General features: G+C 40.3%; 2 protein-coding genes across 2 annotated transcripts; one reads left to right on the plus strand and one right to left on the minus strand.

The window, feature by feature from the left end:
- The first annotated feature begins 805 nt into the window (after positions 1–805).
- Positions 806–4556, plus strand: svip (small VCP interacting protein). Its single transcript, XM_034535456.1, has 4 exons — positions 806–1324; positions 1618–1668; positions 2639–2758; positions 3210–4556. The coding sequence occupies exons 1-4, from the start codon at positions 1262–1264 to the stop codon at positions 3222–3224; spliced, it is 249 nt and encodes an 82-aa protein (XP_034391347.1). The 5' UTR covers positions 806–1261; the 3' UTR covers positions 3225–4556.
- Positions 4557–5591: 1035 nt separating this feature from the next.
- LOC117732479 (growth arrest-specific protein 2) lies at positions 5592–21156 on the minus strand. The gene is made up of 8 exons (XM_034535448.1): positions 21131–21156; positions 16567–16728; positions 14377–14507; positions 11033–11174; positions 9729–9792; positions 9389–9587; positions 9204–9311; positions 5592–6040 (listed from the first exon to the last, which is right to left on the minus strand). The coding sequence occupies exons 2-8, from the start codon at positions 16709–16711 to the stop codon at positions 5831–5833; spliced, it is 999 nt and encodes a 332-aa protein (XP_034391339.1). The 5' UTR covers positions 16712–16728; positions 21131–21156; the 3' UTR covers positions 5592–5830.
- Positions 21157–21515: the final 359 nt, after the last annotated feature.

Here is a 21515-nt window from a genome sequence, read left to right on the forward strand (position 1 = left end):
CACTTAGCGCTGTGAAGTAGTCCGGGCGGAGCAGCGAAGATGGATGGCCGGAGTTTAACATGTCGACGGGTTAAGCTGGGTACAACATTACAACTCTTAAGTTATTGATTGGAGAGTAGAGACGGAACTGCAGAATCATCACAGCTCTCATTAGTCTACACTACGCGATGGAGAACGTAAACAGGAGAGCAGAGAGCCAGGTTCGCCTTGAATGTGATGGCTTACACTGGCACAATCTGCTACCATAAAGGTGCATTAGGCTACACTTCAGAATGTGGTATTGTTGTATTGACGCCTCGTGTTGTCGGCTGGAAGTCCCATGATCACTTTTCTCTCCTTACTTTTGATCCAGCCCAATATTGGCTTTTAAATGGAAACCAGGACACGTCATTAACCCGCTCAATTCTGATTCCCTTTGCATTGTATTGATCCTGTCGTGAGTAAACTGCAAACCAAACATCAGAACGTTGTAGATGCATGTAGACGCATTACATTGTCATTATCACATGGGAGTTGTTCTTCGCCACAAGGTGGTGCTGTTGGACCAGCTAACAGAATACCAGCTCCGAGCGTCACCGGATCACACTGAGCTACGTTCAAGATCCTACAATGAACACATTATTAACGCAAAAAGGTGAACACATGTGTTGTAAATGTGACCTCGGCACAACCATTTACGATGTATTAAGTATTAAAAAGGCAGTAGAAGTGTCGTTGGGCTTTATTCGCTGACATGAAAGAAAACACAAGGTGATGTTTATAAGCACGTCATCAGAAAACCGTGTGTGCGTAGTTCTTGAACGCACCCTCGCAGATTAATCAACCAGTAGAACTGTGACCAAAACAAACTCGGAGGGATAACATATCTGGCTTTGACGTCTGACTTTCAAACTGATATTTTCCAAACGCCGATGCGATTAAACAAGAGGTGCGAGGAGAAGTAATTCATTGGGTGTCTAAAAGAAGCAACGGGGCTTGTCATGGTAGTTTGTGCTAGCTGCTAGCTAGAATGCTGACGTTACCGAGAGATAACGTCAATCGGAGCCGTTAGCTTAACGGTAACGTTGCTATGCCGGACGACCCGACAGCGGCCGCTTGGACTAGAAGCTGTTGCCTCAGTTGCCTTAACAAGCAGCCCCGCGATTTGAAACGGGCTCACCAGCTAGTCAGGTAGCGTGAGCTGGTCCCGCTCAACCAAGAAAGACCGTGATAACTCACTTTCCCGTGTTGCCTTTTGCTGCCCCGGACTAACGCCTCCAGCATGGGGATGTGCTTGTCGTGCCTTGGTGGGGCAGCGGACGACGTGGTCGTCACTCCGGATCCAGTAAGTTGATTCAATAAAAACAATAAAAACGTGTACTGCCAGCCGAGTCAGTAGGCACGTCATAATGCCAAACGTACAGGTTAATTTAATGTAACGCCACGTGAATGTGATTAATTACTACGGCCCTACTAGGTGATGGTATTTAGCCTCGGCTGTAAACACCGGCGTGTCCAGTCTGCTCGAGGCCCGACTGAGTTGGCTGGCGTTAGCTCGCTATACACTAACCTAGCTAGGTCTACTTACAGTTGTAGCTTACACGTTACACCTAATGTTATGTTTTTTTTTTTTTACAGGAGATGAGGAGACGACAGTTAGCTGAGGCCGCTGAGAAGAGACAAAAAGAAGTGGGTTCATTTACAAGTGGTTTTGATACACTTCGTTGTCATATTGTTAGTTACAGCAAGCTGAAAGTGAATTTAATACAACAGATCTTCTATGGATCATATCATGATGATAGTGGCTCCAATATTGTAAACATGTCTCAGTTTAACACTTTGCAATTCAACAGCAAAGCACTCCACAGCCTCCAAAATATACAAGAAAGGTCAAAAGTTCTCTTAAACGGTGTATTCACAAACTGAATATTATAACTTTAACAAAGATATGATTTATTGGTTTTAGCTTAATGTGCCTACCGTTTTGGTAACTTAGTGATTTATAATTTTGGAGCCTTTAATGTCATATTCACACTCCATTCAAGGCAGATCCACATTTGTTATTATACAGAAAAGCCACTTGCAAAGCCGTAAGAGCCACGCTAAAGTTGTGCCACGGTAAGTATACATGAATAAGAACTTTTCTCGGCAGAGTGAATCTTTTGGATTGGCTCATGGCTCACCTACCACATGTTTCTGCTACAAGTCACTATTTTCACCTTTTTTTAAATCTCCTCACACACCGAGGATTTCACACTTTCACTACAGCAAATGAAAGCACTGAGCTCTAACCCACAGCCACGTTTCAGTTAGCTGCTCCATCATTTATCTAAAGGGCCTTATTTGGCAGTTAAATGCCCCTTTGCTACTTGTGATTGCCTTGTTCTTTGTGGAAAAATGCATGTTTTAAAGAGGGTTTTTTAAACATATCAACAACAATTTAAAAACGGTTTTAATAAAAAAAATAAAAAAGCTATTACCTTTTACACAAACACGACTAAAAAATACTTAATGAAACCATTGCATGTATATATATATATATATATATATATATATATATATATATATATATATATATATATATATACACACACACACACACGATAAAAACAATGAAGCCAGTGTCCGTTGGTTCTTCATATAGTCAACTCTTTTTCAGACAACATACAGGGGTGTTAAAAATCCAGATGCTGTCGAGAGGAAAAAGAAAAAACAGGAAGAGATTGAAAAACAGGAGATGAACACCTCGGTGTCTGGTGGTGGCGGCGGCGGGTTGAAGGTTAGTTTTGTGTCAAGAAGGATGAATGTCATTTATGAGGTCCAGAGCAAATTCATATCTTTGAGCACACTGTTAAGATGTTATGCAACATACAGTTTTGTTATATTAAATCATCAGGTACAAAAATATATGTGATGGTGTTAGAAGTTGAAGTCTGTTTTTTAATATTTGGCTGAGTATAAGAATTAAACGATGCGTAGAACAAAAGCAAGGCATATTGGACTTATTACCTCATTAGAAAAATTCCTTCAGTGTAAAGCAATCAAATATTGTTCAGCTTTAATTGATCTAAAACTCAGTAAGCAGTGACATCATAATATTACACTAACCACATTTTCAAGATGACATCTATTCTTATGTTGATGGTTATTATATGATTGATTGATTGATTGACACTGTCTTAAAGAAGATTGAAGATTGTTCTGATGATTTCCCCCTCTTTGTTTTCTAGTGGCAGGTGGGCTGAAAATCAAGATGGTAACGGCTAAAGTCTTGACTCAACATGAAGTATTGCAGTAAGATGACTTGAAAGATGTTTAAATTGCTATCCAGTTTTCTAATTATTTTTTTGGGCCTAATTTATGATATGAGACAAACAGCTACAGTTTGTATGCAAAACAATCTGAAGTGATTACAGAAAGAACAGCAGGACTTGCCCCATCTTTGCCAATTATACAAGTCGTTTGGACCTTTTGGACAAGTCGGGGATGAAACCGAATATTTGGAAGCAAGTACAGATCCTACTGTGTGTTTCATTTGAACATTGATTAGACAGTCTTACAATATTATTATTCTCATCTGGAGACACTTATAAGACTTATAAGACACTTGTAAGATGAAGCTTTTCAGATTTTTCACTACACTGCTTTTTGGTTTTCATTGTTGAGGATGTGTAAATTCACCCTGGCCACATTACTTTTTATCAGTTATGCAAATGACACATTTCACAAGTGAAACACAGTTTATGTTTACAAAAATGTAGGTGTGCTTATGCTGTGATTAGTATACACTAACACTCATTTCACTTTTATTTTCCATTTGTTGGCAACACAAAGACTTGTGCAAACGGTGCTATAACTTGCAGGTATTTATTGAACTTGTAATGCACTTTGCTAGTTCCTGATGTGTCCTTCGTTGTATATTGTGATGAGAATATGTTTGTACTCGGTGCAACGTCATTTAATCACTAATCTGGTGAGTCGGTCAGGAAGTACAATCTACATACTTGACAAAATATGCAGTAGCAATAGAATACTGCAGAATAATATAAAACGACACAAAGACATTCTCCAACCAGTAGAAAGGAAAAGGAGCTGCACTAGGAGACGCCGTTATTGACCTTGTGCACACGGCGTGTTGCTCTGTGCACTCGTCTTTGTCATTACTTCTTTTAATAGAGCCCTCTTTTGGTTTTTCTCTGCACAATTTGAGTTTGTTGCATTTGAATTGTGATGTTTGCAGAACATTCATGTGATGCCTGCTTAATTATATTGAAATGAAATGTGTTTGTGTTGCCATATTTCAAAAGTAAGCTTTGTTAAACATCTATTTCCACACACAGCTTGTCTCCATTTGGTGAACAGAAAACATGCTTGCTCTTATGTTGGGAGAGATTCATGTCACCTGTAATGGAAACTGAAGGAGAAAAGTGAAGTGTATACAATATGTAGTGAAGTATTTACTAAGTGCATTTCTTTCAGCCTTCACTTGATCCTAAAATGCCTCCGGTGCTTACGCCTTTTTGTAGAACAGGAAATCTAACCAATGTCATTTGCTACAATAAATCACATTTCTGCTACTTGTGTAAATTCATTAATGAATATGAATATATATATATATATATATATATATATATATATATATATATATAATTTGCAGCATACAATGGTTGAGATGTATACTTGCTATAAAAAATGTACATTTAGTTGTGGACTTAAATTTTTTCAGATTTACAAAAATGTAAAGGGTTTAAATTCCCAAAGCTCCTTCTTTGTGTTTTAAGTGAGAACATACTTAGTCCTGCTTAAAAGGATTTACAAAGTAGTTCTTTCAAATTATGAAGATTAAAGTTTTGAGAATCTAAAACAAATTGCACCAATTATATTCACATGCAAAGATAATGATCTCAAGTCAAACCTACGTTTTTATTTTCCAGGGATAAAGTTGGACAAATGAATATATTGAACAATAATGTAGTGAATCTATTGTAAAACATTACACTTATATTGCACGACCTCTAGAGATCAGTAACGTGCAACAAATTGAAGAATTGCAGAACCTCATATAATTATTATTATAATGTATTGATCACAAATCAATGATGTTCTGTTTAACTACATACTGCATATTGTACAGGTTATTGTCCATGTTCTTACATTATAAATGATATAACAGCAGTTATCTTAATAGTGAAGAATTATTAAAAAAATGATTATAGTATAAAAATGCATTTCATAGAATAGGTATTAAACATGTTAACAGTTTAAGCATTGCTTAACTTTAAAAAACAAAGAAGAAAAAAGACATAACATTTTATGACCAATGACAGTTTTTACAAGCAACTTATACAGTGGACTATTATGTAAAGATGTTGTTAATTACATGTCTTTGGACAGTAATGTTTCCATGTATTCTTATGTCAGAGTAAAAGATAAATTTGCAACTTGAGTATGCTGCCCACTAAAGTCACCCGTGTATCTCATAAGGCAGCTATAGGTTAACAAATATCAGCCGAATGACAAATTAAGAAAAAAAAAAGGGGGTGGGGGATTTCCTTTGTGGAAAATGTCTACCTGCCAGTTTGCCAAAGAAAAGGTTGTGAAACCTCCACCACTAAGAAAATAAGCCAGATCTACGTCATTTTAATAATTTAGTAATGACTGTAAAATAAAGCACATTATTAAGGGCCCACTAGTGTGACTCCAGGCTTATTCTGCTCACAAACATCCATTTGGCTGAATTATCTTCTCTCCACGAAGGCCTTTGCGTCTGTCGCCATATTTCGAATAACAACAGGGATATGTTATATAACAAGCCATCCTGATATGAATGGCACGTTGCAGTCTCATGTCTTCACTTCTTGCTGCGGTAGTGGGCTGCCACGACCAGGTAGCTGTCATGGGAGAGGTCCTTGATGTTGGGGGACTTGCTGCTGATCGGGGACACCTTGCCCTCCACCCGGGACACTTGGAGCATGCGGCATGGGTCGTGTTTCAGCATGTAGCTCTCAAACGTCTCCCAGCCTCCACCAACACGCACCATCACATGCCTGTTGTGCAGCATCTGCAGAGAGAAATAATATTATAATGTCACTGTATCAAAGGAGAGCGTAAAACGGGGTTACTGAGCCCTTCTTTCATTGAGTCTTTGGTTCTCAGGCAGAAGTTGGAGGAACAGTTAAGTATGGCTTTGATGTCAGATGACCTAATAGTTGCAATCAATCAAATAGTTGTCAAATACTTCAGAAACAATATTGTCAACCTCATGGGGGCAGGAGAGAAGAAGTAATAATAATAATAATGCATTCTATTTGTAAGGCACTCTTCATTCAAGAATGTCAGAAGTAAGAGGGTCAGTAGGATTCATCCTCTGGGGACCATGAATGTCGGAACTAAATTTCATGGCAGTCCATGAAATAGTTGTTGAGATATTTTAGTCTTGACCAAAATGGAGGACTGACATTGCCATCCTTAGTCAAGGAATCCTTTAGCAAGGCTAAAAAATATTCACACGGTGGCTATTTCATCACTGGTAAACACAAAACCTAAAAATACAGAATACAATCTGCTGAACCAAGAAATGAAATGGAGTATTTTGTTATCGTTCAATCTACAACATTTGCTTCAAAATTATGCCACCTGCCACACATTCTCAAGGTTGGGTACCATGGCAACATCAGCCATTTCAATAGAGAGAAGAAGATATAAAAGGCTCTGATGTATTGGATGCTCAGACTCGCATTCCCCAGAGGCTGTGCACATAAAACATGTCAGCATCACCATGGAGCCTTATCACCCTCTTGCCTCATTAACACAACATTACACCTCTAGTAAAACAAGCTTGTTTACCGAGTTCCCCTCTCAGATGATATAGTACATGCACAGCTTATTAGCAAGACTATAAAAACACAAACAGTAGGAGAATTATCCATCAAATGCCAAACTAAATTGTTTGATAAAAAAGGGTAAGCTCCCTTATGAGATTGCCCCCTCGCTCTGGCCAGATATGAGGCTTTCTGCCCTCTAGGCAGCGTAACATGCAACATTTATAAGCCTCTTAGAAGAATCAATCATGAGGGCACTGGTGGGGCAGTGCCTCCAATCACCAGCACCAGGCCTTCAGGCTATGTGACTGTGGATTTAATGGACCTGTGTGATGCAGAGGGGTTTCAATCAGGCTGCTTTGGGACAAGGCCCTTGCTCAAGCTCATTCCCTCCTCTGCAGCCCAGAGAAGGACAGGGGCCCGGGGCTGAGCTTGGACTGCACTTCTCACAAACACTGTGATGTTACTCTGCCTCCTTGTCGAGCCGACAACCACCTCATTTATTCCAGGAGCAGACAAGGTCAGTCTCTCAGTCATGTACGGATAATTGTGGTGTACACTCCTATTTGGGCTGCATGCCACTGTTGTCCTCACTGCCTACAGTGACTTGATCTTACTGTCCTCATGCCTTCTCAGTGGAAGCAGCTGCCGCAGGGTAAAAACCTCTGATGAATTTTAATTAAAGTGTTTTGACTGTGAAAAGAGTGCTGGCTGAGAGACAAATGAATAGAAGTTTCACACTCGCTTTGGTCTGATCAAACAATGTATCTCATATACTTTAACTGTGAGTACACGTGATAACGCATAATCATAAATATGTGTAACTTTAGCTTTATTAATTCTAAATACTCTGTGCATATTTAGTGCATGAGTCCGTCCTGGAAGAGGGATATCTCCTCTTTTGCCCCCATTAAAGATTTTTTTGGGGGGGATTTATTTCTTTATCCAAATCAAGCGTCTGTTCATAGAGGGAGTAGAATGCTGTACAAATTGAACAGGCTCAAGGTTCAGCTCTATTGTCAACATGCAATGCAGGATTGTACAATGAATTGCACTTGTAGTCCTCCTCCACACTACGCACACAGACAATATATAAACACATATTTTGAATTAGAATAGAATAAAACAATAAAATAACATATATGTACAAATAAAAAATAAAAACACTAAATAAACACAACATTTAAAAAATATATATATATATATATATTTACAAGGAATACATACAGCCCTTTAATGCAAATTTGTGTGTTGTGGTTTTAGTCTAAATTAATAAAATTGACTTGAACAGACATGTATGGTGGTGTAGATTAAATACTGTGCAGCATCCTGCATTGGTCCAACATTGTGAGCTTCTCCCCATCTGTCCTTGGTTGCTCAGCAACACAATGAAGACTGAAGCATCAGAACAGCATCAAATGATGATACATATTCAGATTCCCACATGTTATTCGAGCAGGAAATTAGAGTCTTATGGTCCTCACTATTAAAAATAGCTTGTGTTCATCCACAACCTACAATGACTGAGATGTGTTTAATATTGGACAGTAGTAGTTGCAGTATAATGAGCTGACAGCAGAGGACGTCCAAGAGTAAACCCTCTTTTGAACATCTCCACACCCGAACATACCATTGGCATGAATCACATTCTTAGAGGTGTGAATTCTGGTTGTGGGTTGCCAAGTAACCAGAATCCCAAGGGGACCAATGCTACTTCTCTAATATGTATTAGCCTCTATTTATCCTCCTCCAGTATCTTTTATTCCTCCATTCAGAGAGAGTCTAGTAATATTTCCTGGGCTGATAGATTCAGTGTGACTATAAGACGTAATTAACGGGCAGTAAAGCTTGGTCAAATATTTTTCAAGCATTAGCCTTAGATCATATGGAAATGTGTGGGTGTTATTTCCCCTTAATAGCCAGTGAGCCACATTATGTTTGGCTGAAGACGGGCATTGTCGAAATACCACTAGCAGTAAATGAGACCTCACAGCAAAGTCGGGCTCTCCAGACACATACTGCCATATGCTGTATGCCCAGAAAGGGGTTTGCACTGCAGTGCAACAATAACCTTATTGTTATCACTTATTGTTAATAGATATTTCTAAATGATGAATCTAAATCAATAGCAATAGCTTTAAAATGAATGTAGTGGAATAAAAAGTACAATTTAGCCTCTAAAACATAGTGAAGTACAAGAAGCACAAAATGGAGGTCCTCAAGTCTGTATACCTCAAAATTGAATTCAAGCACATAAGACACTGCTAATATGAAACCGAGAGTTGTAATCTTAATTTCTCATATGGTATTCTTGCGTTTAACTATAGGATTTGGATACTTTTTCCATCACTGTGGGGAAATAAAAACAAATTTGAAACATCTCCTTATTATGAAAAATCTTACCCGGATAAAAAGCATCTTCTCCCCAACACGGTATCGACCCTGTGATTGTCTTTCGACGCAGAATTTGTTCAAACATCTGCAGGGGGGATCATCAGCGATGTGTCTTACCTGTAAAACACACAAGTATTATAAAGACATTTCCCTCCTGATATGAAAAGTAGAAGCAGGGGTTGCTGCTAACTTACAGCATCGTCCAACAGCTTCCCGGTACTTTTCTTGCTGGAACTGACTTTGGTAGGAGTCGGAGACGGGGAAGGAGATAAAGAAGGAGATGGTGGAAGGGGCTGAGCTGGGGATACAGGTGATGGAGGTGGTGGAGGTGATTTCTCTTCTTGTTCAATCTCTTTCTCCAGTTTTATAAGGCCGGGAGGCTCCACGTTGTATCTAGACCAAGGTAACAAACAATAGTGTCATTCCAAAAATGTAGAATTAAGATAAAGAATAATCTGGAGAAGCATATGGGGAAATAGTCATGTATCAACTAAAATATACATATTACAGATTACATAAAAAGCATGTCCATACCGTGAAGCTATCCGTCCCAACTCTAAAAGACAGAGGCACACTTCTCGCGGCTGCTTATGAAGAACTACAGGAAGAGATTAAGTTTTAGCATTCAGTTAATAGACATTAAATGGTATCTGGAAAAAAGGCACCGAGTGAAAATGAGTGGCTGTGTGATGGGAAGATGAACATTAAAATGAGCTCATGACCTTCATGCATTCAAATGTTCCCCTCATCTCCAACCCCAATGGTCCCAAATGAGTATATTGTTCAGACTTGATGTTTCTATATTAGGCTTGAGGTGTTTATTCTAACCTCACTGAATATATGAGCAGACAGTGAGACAAGATGTGCATACATGTGACACACCACACCATGCATTAAAGACAACATATCCACTGCATGATAGCAAACCTGTTGTTGTTTCATCTACGGCTGAACTGATAAATCCATCCAGAGAAATAACAGAAGAAAGAGAAAGAAAGAATGAAAGAATGAAATAAAGAAAGAAAGGTGATTTCTAAAGTATGTTCACGACATTTTATTTCACAATTACAAGTGTTGGTGTGTTGGTGTGTTAGTGACTTGGCCGTCAGAAATGATTTGCATAGTTGAAATTGCTTGGCGATGGTCGAGCATCCATTAGACAGAAATTACAGGAATGTACTCTGTATTCTCTGTATTTCTCTTACTGGCAGGGTCACATACGGTATATCCAATTGTAAGGATAATATTTCAGTCCAGGCCTATCTTAACTGCGAGCATATTCCAGTGACATAATGCACCAAGAATCCTTGCAATAGATTAAAGGGATGTGGATAACACGGTGAGTGTGTGAAGGAGGAAGAGAGCAGAATGTCCCCACTCTGTGCTGAGGAAAACATTTGCATAGCGTTGGCCTACTTTCTCTCTAACTCACACCCTTCTGTCTGTGCTCCCTTTGTTTTACGACCAGACATTTTGTGCTTGAGCATTGTCTCCGAGATGCACGCGTCCTCATCGTCAGGTAGAGCTGCTCCCAGCAGACTGCTGCCCTCGTGAGCGTGGTGTGAATGTCAAAGGAGTTGAAGAGAAGCCTGGAGATGTGAGTCCTACTGAGCTTCAGGGGCGGGGAGGTGAGAGAGAAGCAGTCCAATCTGCATGATACTCTGTAGCTGCACAATCACGCCATTCACAGGAGATAGAAACCTGAGGCCAATGCCCTGCCGGTGCCAGTGAGAGCCAAAGGTTGGCTGTGTTGTAGCTGAAGCCTGTTTATAGAATCCCCAACATTTAGAGGCTCTAGTGTTCTGATGTTTATGGCAGAAAAAAAAGAGTACGCTCACCTAAATCCTCTGACTCAAACAGACATGTTTCTCCAACTCCGACCTTACGACACCAGGCCAGGAAGTTAGCTGTATTGTCTCGTGCAAAAAAGGACCCGGAGGGAGCGCTCTGTCGACATGGTATCCTCCGATTGGGAATACTCTGCTAGAGACATGGAGGGGTTAGTTGTTTTTTAAAGTGTGTCGCGTCTTCATGTACGCGACACACAAATGAACCTGGAATGAAGAGAATTGGATTGATAAACAGTGCTTAGACACATAACTGAACATGAACTTCTATTCTGTGTTTGACAAAGCAAAAACAAACTTCTCCCAGGGTGACTTGTCCAGCAAACCCCCAGAGTTTCCACCAAAACATAGAGCCACACACTGTTTTATCGGCACTGATTTCTTCTCCATCTGCTGCTTTCGGCTCAGGATCAAGGACTTTTTTCAACAAAGATCAATTTGGTAGATGGCGGGTTAGAAAACGGAGCTACTTTACCAGGCCTTCTATGATTTGGGATCAAATGACATGCTTAAAGGTTCCAGCCCCCACACGGTCTGTTTGGGGAGATTTATGCGCCTCGCTGTGGTTTTATACAGGATATGTGTGTCTGTGCTATGAGAAAGGTGCAATGAGCTCATGCTGGAAATATGCAGGCTTTTGAGGGTATTTTTCTTTTCTTTCCAGGCTCTCCTTTTGACTTTTTCTGGGATCCTTTCTGTTGTTGAATTACTTTGCATTCCTGAAGAAATAATGTCGACCACATTGCCAGTTTTGTTTGATCCAACAATCAGAATGACATGGTGCTACTTCTGTGGCGCTGCGCTGCACCTTCACATATCTAATAATTGTACAGAAGGCGCAGAACTTTTGGAAGACATTATGTTTAGAGGAACAGGAACGAAAAAGCTTTGAGTAAGAAAATCCCATCATTTTCTTTCAACCAGGAAGATGTTACAGTATTTATGTCTATCTACCTTCATGGCTGTACATGCACACTTTCAAGGAATAGTTCTACATTTTGGGAAATATGCCTATTTGCTTTTTTGTAGAGAGTTAGTTGTGGAGATTATACGACTGCAGACAGTTATTTTAGCTCAACATAAAGACTGGAAACAAGGGGAAACAGCTAGCTTGGTTCTGTTCAAGGTTTAGAAATCCCCCTCCAAGCTCCTCTAAAGCTTGGGGGGGGGGGTTATGTGTCAAACTATTTCCAGCACAGTTACTTCCTGGAGTCTCTGCTGGTTGCCTGGCAACTAGTCTTAACCAAGACCAAAAAAACATTTAAAATGTAATCTTTTTGCACATGTCCTCATCGCCAGGTATGTTGTACATATACAATAAAGGGTTATTAGTGAACTTTAGAGGTGGCAGATTTCATTACCTTTGGACAGAGCCGGGCTGTTTCCCTGTTTCTATTTTTTTAGCGAAATAAATCTGACTAATGATGAGTGTGGTTTTACATTTAATGGACAGATACGGGAGAGGTTTGTAAATGACCGTATTTTCCAAAATGCTAAACGTTTTCTTAAACTGTTGTTAGCGTGGTAATAATTTTAACAGTTAACAAAGTGGTGATATTGAACCTGGCACAGCACAGTTATATGATAAGGAAAAGTCATCTGCAGTTTGTATTGATGTAAACATGTGGCAAGATGAGCAAGAGACAGCATCTACAAAGGGATTTATTGTTTTTCTCTGCTGGAATCATTGAGTCCCACTCCACCCATAACTTGTAATGAGTTTTTAAGCAGATGGACCCTTTAAAGTGGTCAAATGCAACAGTAAACAATTACAGCTTATTACATTAAGCCATGATAAGCAAAGCAACAATTGTTTGAGACATAAACTGCAAATTACATAAGATGACGTACATTGTATCAGGCGAATGCTGAACACATCATAGGGCAACTTTGTTGTTGTTTGATTTAAGAGTGGTGGGTCAGGGTCGACCACTCTCTCTCTTTCCCGGGACTCCTATCAGCCTCAGGAAGACTCAACATGATCAATAGACTGTTTCAGTGGATCCTCTGCTGTCCCACGGTCACCGACCTCAAGTATTTCCTCACATCTGTGCTGCTCCACTCACACTGAGATCAGGAGACTCCCCGTCATCAGCACAGTAATGCCTTAGTGCAAACATCAACAACTCTCACTGCAGAGCCAACACAGGAGTCGTTTGCTTTATTTCCTCTGAACAGAAAGTAATCAGTGTTTCCCTCCATTAGAGATATATAATCCCACTGAGCACTAGACAGAAGCATAGGCACCAATAGAAAGTACAGATAGTATGCATTCATGTCTGCAAGATAAGGCGTTTGTCATATTCAGCAATGGAGACGGAGACAGTTTTAATTTTATTTTTAAACTCTTGTGAAGTCACATTTTAGGTTTGAAGGCTGATCAAGAAAACTTTAAGAAAGTAAAGTAAATGCACATGTGCTCAACACTGTAGGATGTTTCTATGGAACTTCTATAAAACTGGGCACACGTGGAAAGACACAAACAACATGTCTATCAGCTAAAGACATCGAACCTTCTTGCAGCAGCTCTGAAGCTGCTCCAAAGTAAAGATTTGCACCCGGTATGTTTTGAGCAGTGATCCAGTGAAATATACGATTATGACTTGCAAGGTTGCCATTAAATCTTTTAAAATTCATTAAAGCCTCACTTAAGGTTCACAAGAAATGAACATTTAACATAGCTCTGCCAATTTTCGCAGGGGATGTGGGGCCCCATCAGTTAATGTGTCTTGCCAGCCTTATTTTTTTTCTTTTTTGCCCTGCTGAAGGCTGCAGGCCCCCATCCCCCATCCCAGCCTTTGTGCACTGCTTTCTGAAATTATGGAGCTCCTTGAAAAGTTGAGATTCATAGTCGCTGCTGAGCCGACAAAACCAATCAACAAGGATGGATCAAATATCATTCTGGAGGCTCTCTCTGTGTTACTCTTCAAAGGTTATGATGCCAATGTTTCTTTGAGATGGGAGGAACTCTATCAGTGTAGCTTTTATTGATCTAATTGATGGAAACCTGATACCATCTGTTTCCTGTCTCAGCAAGACTCAATGCAGCTTCACTACTGTTGTCTTCAAGCTGTTTTGTCCCAATAACCTTTGCAGAAATAACGGGAATTTCAAGGGATAATGAATGTGGCAATGCAGAAAACTGATATTAAATGTCATATTTAGTCATATTTAGTCTGGATTTCACACTATTTTCTAAACAAATAGTTGATCATAGAATCATCTCAGAATCAATTATCTACCGAATCTTTGAATACTTTAAGGTTCCCAGAATAGTATTTTTGACTGTAAACATTATCATGCCACATTACTGTAATCCTCAGGTTTCTCTGTACCTTGTTGTTGGCACAGACAGGCATGTCTCTATCATTTTGCCTGAACTTCTCCTGTAGTGTCTCAGCCAGCTGGCACAATAGGAAGCCATTGTCTAAGCGATCCATGAAACTCTCAGCGGTGATTTCCAGACCTGACCAGGGGACACATAAAGAAAGCAGAGAACCCAGCAGTAAATTCAACATGCAAATGCTCATTTTTTAATATATGTGCACCATAAGGAAATACAATTTATTCTCCATCCATTCCCAGTTGAAGCCGAACCTGATGCAATGTTATTGACTTCAAGAAACCGCCTGGCTGATTGAGCTTGGCTGGTGCTGCTGGGTTTATAAAGGCAGCTCTGCAGAAGCCAAATATTCACATATTACAACACGAGTTGGGGGAATCTGGCGGGGGGCTTTCTGGTAGTACACCGTGGAGGCAAAGACAAGATCACATGAAAAGGGGGCATCTAATTGTGCACATTATGCCTCATTATCCTGCACAGTTGCAGAGGTAGATTGGTGATCAACATGTGGTGTCCAGTTGACTGACTTCCAGAGGACCATTCCTTCATAGTTAGATCATTGCAAAATAGGAGGTGGTGGCAGGGGGGTGTCTATGGAAAGAAACGGGAGAGATCTTTTCTTTTTTTAATCCCTTTCCTTTTTCTTATAGGAGGGGTCTTGGGGGTTTGACGTTTAATGAGTTCCAAATGTTGTAATTGAGCCCAGAAAAGATTGAAATCTTGAGAAATACTCAGTGAGCTCCCGTCGTATACGCTCAGACTCTCCCTCGATCCCTGTGTGAGGAAAATATATTCCAGAGGACTGAAAGAAACAGTTCAACTCAAATACTCACTCCCATAAATTGCTCAGTTAATTCAACCCCCAATCACAACAGCAATATGACTCATCAGTATAACTAAGCAACCGCCTCCCACTCAATCAGTGGACTCGTTATGCCGCATCACTCCTCCCACCTGAAACTGTAACCCTGCTCAGCATATCAGCGCCTTCTTTCATAGAAGTTTACGGGGCTGAACACGGCACACGGTTAAAACCAACAAACGGGTTCAACATTTACTGCCAACGTGTGGATGCTCATGCTTCTGAAGTCTTTTTTGTTCTTGATCCCTCACTACAGCAGACCAGAGGTTTCTAGCTCAGCTGGTTCCAGCGCAAACACACAGACTGCCAGAGATTACAATGGAGGTATTAAAGTCAGTTTCAGAAACTTAACCGGCTTCCAGTTGATTTGAGAAATTATTGTTGGACTGTTTACAGTCTGTAGGATGTACCATAGAGTAACTCCTGACATGAGTGGAATACTCATATATAATATGGCTGAATATATAAATATTTCAAAATAAATTTTGAAGAAAAATTTCAAATACTGAGGTGCATCAGCAGATTGCCTCACTTCTTAAAGACTATATACACTCTTTAACAAAACTCAAAATGCTGATATATAAAATACTATAGAGTTAAGGATTTTAGAACTTCTTACAATTGAATTCCTACATTGTCATCAACTCTGTTGGAGGAGGATTTGTAAGTACATTTTTACGTGGATACTGGTGGGTAAAACCTGCATATTGTCTTTTTCCTATTATAAACCATACTGAGACTATTATGTGTAAACATGAAACTTAACTTTCTGCATACACATTCAGTTCAATTTGAGTCTCTAAATTCAAATTCAGATCTTTTGTGACACTACAAAGGGTGATTTATTATGCAATAGCAACCTTGTACAAAGCATCTGGTGATGTTCCCTCTGCTGCTCATTGTCCACTACTGGCTGCGCATCATTTGGGAACTCGTAATGACGGCCATTATTCAATTAAGGAAAATCCATGGGAGGGTGAACAGGGAACTGGTTCACACATTCAAGTGCCTTTAAAATAGTTTGTAATGAGGTTCAGATTGATTCCAGTCCACTGCGGAGGTGTTTGCATCAGCAACACCAGTTCAATTACTGCTGAAGGTTAGGAAATTCAAAGCCAAGCTGTTTCTAGGACAGTGTTTTGAATAAATCAGCGACAGAACTTTGTATTTGTCAGCAAAAAAAACTAGATTTGTGGGAAATGAATAACTGAGGCACAATATGGAAATGTATTGAAAGACATTCTTTCTATACAACTTCTTTATGACAATACCTTTATTATTATAAGTAAGTCAAATGTGTTGATTATGAGTGTTTCCTACCGAGAATATTAGTGAGCCACAAGGCCAGGTCTTCCTTCATGGGCAGCAGGCTGGCTTCATGTCGACTGGTCAGCCACTGGTGATACTGCTGCATATCTGTGAGGCCGGGGCCACTGGGCGGTTTGGGGCTCAGGAAGCTGCACATGGTTCCCTTTTGACGGCCTGAGGAAGGACAGGAGGACAGGACACACAAAGATGATGCAGACAAAGGGAACTTCAGACATGTCTATATGTAAAGTCTAGAAAATCAATATGGAGCTGTGCAATCAATACCTCATATATGAAGCTTATAATGTTCTTTTTTTTGTTTAAAAATTGTTGAAGTGTTGATTCAGCTACATTTTTCAGCTACTCTTCTTGTGTTGGTTATAGAATTACTTTAAACAGGTGTAGCTGCATTGGGGTGGAGTGGCTAGCACTGTCACCTCACAGCAAGAGGGGCCCGGGTTTGATTCCCGATCCCGGGCGGTCCTTCTGTGTGGAGCATGTTCTCCCCGTGTCAGCGTGGGTTCCCTCCGGGTTCTCCGGCTTTCTCCCACAGTCCAAAGACTCCAAAGGCTCAGGTTAACTGGAGACTCTAAATTGCCCAATGTCAGCTGTGCTCCTGCCTCTGCGACAGGGCGGTTTGGATATTGGAATATGGAAAGGTGCTGCGCATACACATGTTGGGTTATGTACCATGTGTATGCATGTACTGTATGTGTGTATAACGTTTGCATACAATATGTGCTTCTGTGTATGCTGTATACCTAAATGCTTTCATGGTAATCTATTTCCAGATCTACATCAAGTCTACAATTTACAATTATTTCCATTAACGATCCATTCATCTGCAGATCACTCACGGAAATAAAGACCTTCTGAAAAAAGTTTTCTAAATCTAAATTATCATGACAATATTCTTCAATAACAGCTGTCATCCAGGCCCTAGAGGAGGACGATCAAATGAAGACAAGAGAAGAGGGATCAGAGGGCTTTTGTCTACTCGGCCGAAACCTGGGTTTGTTTTTCAGTCCACTCATGATATGAGACAGCAGGGTTCCTGTCCACCTCCTCACTGGACAACAGACACTTGTATGCCAGCCAGACACATACAGTAGGACTGCTATTCAACAAACAGCTACAAACAAAGAGCTCCTTCACATGACAGATACAGTCTATCGTAGAGTCTAAATCAATCCAATCGAGCCGACACTGAAGCAGGCCTTACATTGCAGCCTGATGGAGGGATTGGATTTGACATCAATATTCAGAGCGACATTTTAACAACTACTCACTGCTCGCAAAGGGAAGTCAATGAGTAAATGAGACATTTCTCACAGTCTGGTGCTACGGTGTGCCAGGCGTTCACTGTCTGAGCTAATATGTCAAAATATGTTCACATTTCCAACCAGTGTCACTCTCCATTATTGGATGGCAAGTGAGTAACTGACAAAACAACTGGGCACCAGATGTAAGAGATGACATGGAAAGAGAGAATGTGCCGACATCATGTTAAGAATTATGAAGAAAGAAACGGAATAAAATGAACAAAGACTCTTTCAGGATTGTTTCAAATTTGGGTTATTTTAGAAGGTGCTTTGTAATGCACCAGAGGTCAATACACAAGCTGACATGGACAGCTTAAGTTTGCTATTGTTACAAATAACTTAACAACATAGATGACTGATGAGGATTGATGTGTTTCGCTCCACCGTTTCTGTTTCTTTGTCGTCACTAAATTCTTCTTTCAGGCTTCATTAACGAAACAGAAAGTGGGCTCAGAACAATCCCCTCCTTGTAATGACAGCAAGTTGTGATATCTAAAAAAGTTCTGCCTCCAGCTTGGACACAAGCAGGAACATCGTGCACGGTATAAGCAAATAGCAACAGGATAGTTGATGCAAATTACAAGAAGAGCTCATTCAAACAATGTTGGGAAACTTCAATGAACAATTAGTTCATAGTCTGTGATGGCTGAAAATGTCTTCTGAATACCGAGGGAGTGTAACACAATGTGAGGAATCTGACCTTTAAAGCGTTGTAACATTTCAAGGTCCCCCTGAAGTTGGCTGTAACCACATCACACTGTGGTGCCACGCTGGACATCAGGACCTTCATGTCCGACCAAGGTCATCTTATCTTCCTGAAGACAAGCGCTCCATGTTGCTTACACACACTAAACTCTGGAGCTCAGCACTCACACACAGGTGCTACATTCACACGTCCACTGTGGTGCAAGACGACAGACAGAACAAGGGCACAGGCACAACTTCTCATGTCTCACAGCACAAGCACCATTCACTGGTGTCAATAAAAATATTGGTATTTGACATATTAATGGGTAACATAGCACAGTGAAGATGTATCTTAAATATCTTTCACTCGTTTTTTATATTCTGTGTATTTTCATCACTGCCAAATGAAAACCATGTATCCGACTTTCTCCTGTGATTCTTAAGCCACATAAATAATTCTGGGTAAATATCTGTCAATGAACAATATAATTAATTCAAATGCTGTATTGTTCTCAAAAGGATCATGAATAAACATCATACTGGGTTTACTTAAGTTCCTAAAGAGACATTGAGGTGTTGTTAAACATACCTGATTTCCTCTAATGTAGCCGGACCTGTCCCTCTGCAGGCCACCACTCTGCTAGCTTCATGTAGCATGTACCATCTGCTCAACTTGCTACTTCAAGTTATTTTTCATAATCAGATTCAGAATCTGACAGTAGACTTAAGTTCAGAATCAGAAAAAAATACATCTTATAATTTTTTTTCTCAGTCTAGAAAAGCCTCATGTTTTTAGTAAAGCCATCATAACCTGTTAGCTACAGATTGCTCCAGGAAGTGCATATGGAAGGGAATGTTGACTACTGAATCATATGAATTAGAAAAAAACAAGAGTGGCTCTGTCCTCATAACCCTCAAAGCCCATCATGCTTTTCTCCACGATCTGGAGACTGATTTGTCCTTTTAAACAAGGAAAGCATGTTTCTACTTACTGAGTGTGTTGTTAGTCAATACTTCAGTCCGGGAGGCAGACACAGTCACCTCATTCAAGAATAGACTTAAGACTTTCCTGTTTGATAGTGCTTATAGTTAGGGCTGAATCAGGTTTGCCCTGGTCGAGCCCCTTGATATGCTGCTATAGGCTTATAGGCTGCTGGGGGATGTTTTAGGATACACTGAGCACCTATCTCCTCTTCTCTCTCTCCTTATGGATGAATTTACATTTCTCCATTGCACCTTATTAACTCTGCTTCCTCCCCAGAGTCGTTGTGACTTCACATCTTATAGGGTCCATTGGAACTGGTGAGCCGGCCTCCTGCGTTGGCCCTGCTGATGCGCCTCCTCTCTACCTCCTTCTGTTTCATGGATTGGAGTTCCATTCATACATTGTCATATTCATGTAATGTGTTTATGTAACTTTGTAAATGCTGTTCATTCTGTACACATGACATCTATTGCTTCTGTCCATCCGGGGTGAGGGATCCTCCTCTGTTGCTCTCCTGAAGGTTTCTTCCCTTTTTTCCCTGTCAAAGGTTATTTTTGGGGAGTTTTTCCTGATTCGATGTGAGGTCCTGGGACAGGGATGTCGTATGTGTACAGATTGTAAAGCCCTCTGAGGCAAATTTGTAATTTGTGATATTGGGCTATACAAAATAAACTGAATTGAATTGAATTGAATTGAATACTGACTAACATTCCGGTATCAGATTGTATCATCAACTGTGGTCAGTTAAGTATGAAATCTCCAGCAGATAATATCAACAAAAGCAACATCAACAATACAATAAGCCAACAGCACAAAGCTTGTTTATTATCATATCACACATTCCAATAAAACAGTTCTCATTTGACCACATGGTGTCATAAATCCTGAGCTGCAATCTTGCTTTGATTTATTCCAGACTAAATCATTAAAAAAATGTAACAGGCAGCCTAGGCCTGCATTTGTTGTTTCACTTTTCACTACAATCAAACTGCATTTAGGACAGACAACATGTCTGCATAGCACACTTATTCTTGCACCACACAGATCTTTTGTTGTTATTTCTGAATTTAGTGCAATAAATTGGTTCTGGACTGTTACATCGGCCTCTTAAAAACACTGCAGCACATTTTTTTTACAACTTTTATCCAATTTTAAAGCTGCCTCCTCCTTTACAACTGTCACAAATAGCCACAACAGACATTTCAACACTCTGGAAAATAGGATCAAGGGAGGGCGCCTAATGAGTTATGGCTGAACTCCAGCTGAGCACCCACAAATTAAGACCAATGAAATGACTGAAAGCTGCAACTGAACCAAAAATGTCATCCTGTGTAAAAAAAATTATGCATTGAATTAAGTCAAATCTAAAAAAGCAAGAATTAACAGCTTTTTCACTGTCAAGAAGTAAGACTGAACTGAGCCCCAACTTCTAAAAATAGAATATTAAATTGTTCAAAGGGCACAACCCCCAGTGAGAAGAGCAATGGCTATAAAAGTTACACCCCCCCCAACCAAAAACAGATTATACATCAAGGCATTCAAACAACATTCGGCAACATTAAAGCAGTAAAAAGCTCATTACCTGTCCTCGCCCTGGGGTTCAGCTCGTTAGTGCGCACCTTCCTCTCACTCTTCCTGAGAGCTGCTGGATCCCAGTTTTCATGCTTTTCACCGCAGTGCACCGACCCACAGGTTAGGCTCCAAAACACTGAACCAATGTGGACCGCTGAGCATTTGCACAAGGATCTGCACTCACACACACACACGCACACACACACACACACACACACACACACACACACACACACACACACACACACACACACACACACACATACACACATACACTCGCGCTGCTGCTGCTGCTGCTGCTGATGGGAGGGAAGTTTGATCCTGCTGGCAGTGCCTCCTTCCTCGCGCCGCTTTGTGTTGCCTCAATGTGACATTTCTGGACTGCATTCAGCAAG

Source organism: Cyclopterus lumpus, chromosome 6, assembly GCF_009769545.1.
Source record: "Cyclopterus lumpus isolate fCycLum1 chromosome 6, fCycLum1.pri, whole genome shotgun sequence".
In the NCBI taxonomy this organism is placed as follows: domain Eukaryota; kingdom Metazoa; phylum Chordata; class Actinopteri; order Perciformes; family Cyclopteridae; genus Cyclopterus; species Cyclopterus lumpus.